Source organism: Oryza brachyantha, chromosome 2, assembly GCF_000231095.2.
Source record: "Oryza brachyantha chromosome 2, ObraRS2, whole genome shotgun sequence".
Classification (NCBI taxonomy): domain Eukaryota; kingdom Viridiplantae; phylum Streptophyta; class Magnoliopsida; order Poales; family Poaceae; genus Oryza; species Oryza brachyantha.
The window spans coordinates 9,278,179-9,283,916 of record NC_023164.2 but is presented as its reverse complement, the minus strand read 5'-3'; the positions used below and the strand labels follow the sequence as shown (position 1 = coordinate 9,283,916).

The following is a 5,738-nucleotide window of genomic DNA, read 5'->3' as shown; positions in this document are numbered from 1 at the left end:
ATCGACCTTTTTTATCCACGAAGATGGATCTTCAAGGAGTGGTTGACTTTCTTGGCGTTCCCTTCTTGGCGTTTATCTGTAGCTGCTTATGGTATTCGAATCACCGTCGTCGTCGCCATAGGTGCCTTCGTCTAGGTGGAGAAGCAACGAAGGACCTGATTGCTTTTTTATCTCCTAAAGTACTTTGTTGTAAAAGTTCTGAGCTTAGGTTAATTTGGCTATCTTTAAGGGCATTCTTTGCAAAACTGCTGGCGCATGCAATTCGATGGAATACTCATAACATGTGTACTTTTTCTTACTAAATAAAGTTCATGAGTTCAAAAAAACATCACTTCCTTGTACTCCCTACAGTGTTAAATAATTAACACCGGTTACTATTTATTTGGGAACTTTAATCATTTGTCTTTTTAAAAAAATATTATGCATATCAAAAATATATTATATTTATAATGTATGACATATAAATATATAATAATATAATTTTTACTCATCATTAACTGATTATTTAATTATTATTAATGGTCAAAGTTGAAATAATAATAGTCGACGAAGTAAGTATATTGGAAGGGTTCAGCGTGTTGAGACACTGTGTTGGGTTTGTGACACGTGGAAACACCAATCTCAAAGCAGATCCTTGCCCTCTTCGTCGTTCAATCCCGTTGTCCAGCAAACTCTTCCCAACCTGGCCGCCGGCCGCCGCCCGCGACGCCCCGCCCCGCCGCCAGCCACCACTACGGCGCGTGGCGCGCATCTTCGATTGGCGCGCGGAGACTTCTACCGCTGGAGCGCCGGGGACGCAGGGAGCAGGCGCGGCTCTTCGCAGCGCGCGCGGCACCTTGGTTCCTGCAAGTACCTGCGGCCCTTCTCGGAATCTCGCCGCCGACCAGGAGGTCCTTGGAGCAGGCGGCTGGTTTCCCTCGGAAATTGTGGGGGTGTTCGGCTGAGCCCCCATGGCCAACGCTGGGTCCACCCCTGAATCCCTGCCGCCGCCGCCGCTTCCGCCCGCCTTTCTCGAGTTTCTCAGCGAGAATGGCTTGGACCCAATGATGTATTCCATGGCCGACACCATCCCGCGATACATAAGGTGAGGCAGGCTCAGAGAGATAAGAAATTACTACGCTCTGATTCACCAAAACATTTCTCACTGCCTTGTTAGTGTAGTCTTTCTTGCATTGCATTGCATTGAGTTTGCTTTGCGATTCCAAGGCTAAAACCGGGCATGGAGCGCGAGATTCCAGAGATTGAGAGCGAGCTTAAATGCCATCTCAACAAGGTTTCGTGGCTGCCAGATTTCTATGCAATCCCACCAGAAGTTCAGATTGCTGGCTCCAAGGCCTATCAGCAAGGAAAGGTGAGAAGAAAGCATTTGGATTGCATATTTCAGGCTCTCCTGTTACACATAGCATAAAAGCATCGGATTTCATATTTCAGTTAGTGCTAGTCTAGATTAACGGAATGTTATCTCGTGTTCATTTCCTTCTCTTTTTTTTTTCTCTATTAATTTATCCTAGATAGAACTCTCATAACATCTTACTTTATGCGCAAGAAAGAAAATATCTCAATCATAAGTTCATAACAGAGCCTGGATCATTAGATCAATAAAGCTACTTTGTATTATGTCGTATCATGCATTCTTTTGTTTATGCCACTGCTTCAAGTTAAGATCTCTTGAATACATTTCTAGATCTATGGAATTGATGCAGCTTCTGGGGCCGCTATCTTAGCACTTGATGTAAAACCAGGAGACCACGTTCTTGACCTCTGTGCTGCCCCAGGTAATTATTTCAATGTTCTTCTAGATACTACATCACACCAGTATTTTCTTAGTGGCAAATGTCTACCGTAATAAACGATGGTCCTTTAGCTAGACTTGATGGCCTTTCCTAATTCATTAATCTTTGGGGAAGGAACTTGCTTGTTTACAAATTTTGATTCTACTTGTAGTTTTATGGATTGACACAATTCCAAGTTTGATAAATATCATGATCTAGGACACCAGACATTACAATCCTTTTTTGGGGGGCCAACTAGTGCAGTTTCAAGTTCTATATATGTGTTGAACTGTATTCTCCAATAGGTTGGATGTAGCATTGTTATTCTACATATTTACTCCATTGTCAAATTGGTGATGGTCAAACTCAAACACCATTTTTGCATGTATTTTGTTATGAGTCTATAATTTGTTTTAGATTATTTGTTCCGGGAATATTCTGAACAATGTGCTTGTATCATGTGCAAGGTGCAAAGCTTTGCATGCTTGCAGATATGCTTGGTAGCACAGGCTCTCTCACTGGTGTTGATGTTGCAAAGCACCGTCTTGCAGCATGTCGTACGATGTTGCAGAAGTATTCTATTGGAAATTGTTGTCGGCTCTTTGTTGCTGATGGGACTTCATTTTCAATATTGCCTGTGAACTCCAGCGCAGGTAATGGAGAGGGTATTATTTTTCCATTTTAAACAGAATATCCTCCCTTGCTGTCATATTGCCTATGGAGCACATGAAAGGGTGTAGTTCCCTTTTTGAGTAGATGCATCTGGTTGCTTATCTATCACAGGATCGACTGGTCTTAATGACAATGGAAGTATATTTTCGGAATGGACTTCAAAGAGATCATGGAAAGACCGACAAAAGTCTAAAAAGGCAAAAACAGTTGATGGTTCACCTCATCTAACATCAACTTCAGAACCTGAACTGATATACTATGGCAAACATTCAGGATTAGTTGGTTTGCGCAAATGTGATGTTCTTCGTCCATCAGCTGATGATGAAGCCTTGACATCTGGTTATGATAAAGTATTCCACGGAAACCTTAAAAGATAGTCCGTTCTTTGTTCTGTACAATGCTAATTTTTTTAGTGTTACTACAAAACTATACAACTATATTTTGTCTTTACTTTTTACCTGTGGGCTCTGATGATTTTAGATAGCAAATGCTTGTGATTTAGTATGTTCTCACAGAAAATTTTAAAGTTTTCTTAGTCAACTTCACATGTTGCTCACTCCAATTTTGTCCAAGCACTCACCACATTTTGTTCAGCACTATCATATTCCCTTGTCCAATAAAGTATTCATGAATATAATTTTGTGTATGAAACATTTTGACTCCTAATAGTTTCCTTTCTATAACTGAGTGATACTTCTGTGCCCACCAGATAATTAGTATTGTCAGTGGTTGAGTTTCATGTAGTTGCAAATCAGGCCCCTGAATTGCTTGTAATATTATGTTGTCACTTTGTGAAACAGAAATGAAGCACTTCGTCACCTTGTGCAATATACTTTTGCAGTGAGAATATCCTTTTGCACCTTATTTCACTGCTTGGATAATCCTTATATTTTTGGTAAATTTGAAATGCACACAGGTCCTAGTTGATGCAGAGTGTACTCATGATGGATCTATAAAACACATTCAGAAATTTGAGTTCTGGGGATGGAAAACCTTGGATCGCCGTGTACTTGACGCAGAAAGAACCGACAGCCTGCTTCACCTTCAGGTATTACTTTTAGTCTTGATGCTAGCTTGAAGGGTTGGCAGTTGGCACCCAATCTAGTTATGCAAATGTTAAATATAATTACTTGTTTGTTGACATGTTATTGCACTTAAGTTTCTGTTTCGTTAGTATGTTATGTTCAGTATCTTTAGTAGATGATTTTATGAGTTTCCTCCATTGTGCAGTTATGTCTGCTCACGAATGGTTTTAAATTATTGAAAACTGGTGGATTGCTAGTATATAGTACTTGCAGGTGAGCAATCTCTTCACATGCAATTCCAATAGTTGACACCTCCTTAATTGCTTTCCAGCAGTATAGTTTTGAGAATGTTAGGAATTGTGTACAATTTACTCTATACCTTTTCATATTCCATTTCATGTCTTTCTCTATAGCTTTCAGTAGTATAGTTTAGAACATGTTAGGAATTATGTGCAATTTACTCTGTACCTTTATATATTCCATTCCATGTCTTTTTGTGTAACTTCTGATGACTTGCCTTTAAATAGCTTGACGGTCGCCCAAAACGAGGATGTGGTTCAGCAGTTCCTTTGCAAACACTCTTCAGCAGGTACAGAAATACAATACATTTGTGTTCTTCATTTCAGTATTATGTATGTCCCTTGTATTTTTACTTGGCAGACTAAGATTGATCTTTTTCCTCGTTTGATTATATTGATTGTTGTACTTTTAGTACAAAATTCTTAGTAACGTACTTGTTCTCTGTTGTCTGTGTGGTTAAGTGTGAACCTTATGGATAATGGAATTCTTTAGTTTGTCTTAATTCATGCAAGTTGTCAAAGTTCAAAAAAAATTGTCATGATGACCTTCTAGGATATGCTACTTACTAGCTTCTCTAATGCACTGATGAATTTCTTTTGCAACTTGCAGAGCTACAAAAGATTGATTCAGCAGACAATTGGCCCTGCAGAAGTGGCAGAATCTTCAAAACCTTGCGGTTTGATCCTGCAACTTCACAAACAAGTGGCCTTTTTGTCGCCAAGTTCACTAAATTACAAACTTAGAGCATATCTGTTTGTCTTCAACATGTAATTTTATAGATGCAGTGCATTTACCGAGTACTCCATCCCATTTTTCTTTTGATGTTGGTTAGTTCAATTTTTGAATAAAGAACTAACCAACGCCATACAATACATTGTAAGGGTTCTATTATGAAGAAAACAGACATAAATTTAAATTTCTGGAGCCATCCGGTGGATTGCAAAGTCAAGTGGTGCAAACTGTCAGTTTTCCAAATCTGAACTTAGAATGCCGTAGATAACATATTGGTTTCAATTATTTAAACAACTCTGGCAGGGGTGCACAGCACACCCCACTATTGTTATGTACTAGAATGTTTAGTTTAAACTTTCGTCGTCATTGTTGTCTGTACTAGAATGTTTAGTTTAAACTTTCGTCGTCATTGTTGTTGGTATATGCTGTTTGTTCGTCAAGTTGAGTGGTGATTACACGAGAGACTTGTGCTGTGAATTGGGTAAAAAGGGATGACATGGCTTTCCTTCCTCATTTATTCCATAGGAATGGTTTTTGTGAGAATAGTTGAAGTGCTTATAAACGTACCATCATATTATCTGGCAGTAACAGATGTCCTTGTTCTTGAATTTCTCACGCGAATGTTTTGTAATGTGGGATGAAAATCAACCATCAAACAGCAAAGCTGGTTTGCAGCGTACAGATATAAGTTGTCATAGAATTTATACCATGCTATATGTCAAGATGTAAGTTTGGCATCATACACGGTAGGGATTTCCTTGGGTTGATAACATGGTTTTTCTATTGTCAGAACGTATATAATTTCCTGGACTGATATCATGATTTGCAGCAACTTGAGGATTGTGTGGAGCTGTCGATGTCCATAACAATATGATTAACTCACTTTGCGTGTATAGAATTTTAGTTAGGAGAATGATTTGTACTAACTGTCGATGTACATAACAATATGAGTAATTTTTTTTTAACTATGTACTTTACACATTCTTTGATGTTTTCTTTTCCAGTTCACATACGTGGTACTAGTAGTACCTTTTTTTTTTACTATGTACTTTACATGGAAATGATTTCTTTACTACAACATAAAAGGACAGTCTCAGGATGCCAAATTTGAATACCGGCCATATTTATACCATGCAGCCAGCTTTTCGGTGAAGAAAGATAAATATAACGAAAAACATAAACATTACATTTAAAATCTCAAGGAGGCATTCGAATGCAAAACTTGTTAGTAGTATTA

The 5,738-nt window shown here is 38.6% G+C and overlaps 1 protein-coding gene across 2 annotated transcripts; it reads left to right on the top strand.

Annotated features, from left to right (window-relative positions):
• Positions 1-767: 767 nt before the first annotated feature.
• LOC102717678 (rRNA (cytosine-C(5))-methyltransferase NOP2C) lies at positions 768-5,077 on the top strand. Of its 2 annotated transcripts, none has more exons than XM_006647154.3 (9): positions 768-1,084; positions 1,207-1,351; positions 1,685-1,775; positions 2,240-2,425; positions 2,556-2,794; positions 3,361-3,492; positions 3,675-3,742; positions 3,997-4,058; positions 4,379-5,077. In XM_006647154.3, the coding sequence occupies exons 1-9, from the start codon at positions 951-953 to the stop codon at positions 4,510-4,512; spliced, it is 1,191 nt and encodes a 396-aa protein (XP_006647217.1). In that variant the 5' UTR covers positions 768-950; the 3' UTR covers positions 4,513-5,077. The 2 variants fall into 2 exon arrangements, with proteins under 2 accessions (XP_006647217.1, XP_006647218.1); XM_006647155.3 differs by having other exon boundaries at positions 994-1,084; positions 1,704-1,775.
• The last annotated feature ends 661 nt before the right edge of the window (positions 5,078-5,738 follow it).

Excerpts from the sequence above, each read along its gene's own strand:
- LOC102717678 (XM_006647154.3), top strand. The coding sequence starts at position 951 with ATGGCCAACGCTGGGTCCACCCCTGAATCCCTGCCGCCGCCGCCGCTT. Across the intron at positions 1,085-1,206 it reads ACCATCCCGCGATACATAAG|GCTAAAACCGGGCATGGAGC; the intron begins GTGAGGCAGGCT and ends TGCGATTCCAAG. Across the intron at positions 1,776-2,239 it reads TGACCTCTGTGCTGCCCCAG|GTGCAAAGCTTTGCATGCTT; the intron begins GTAATTATTTCA and ends ATCATGTGCAAG.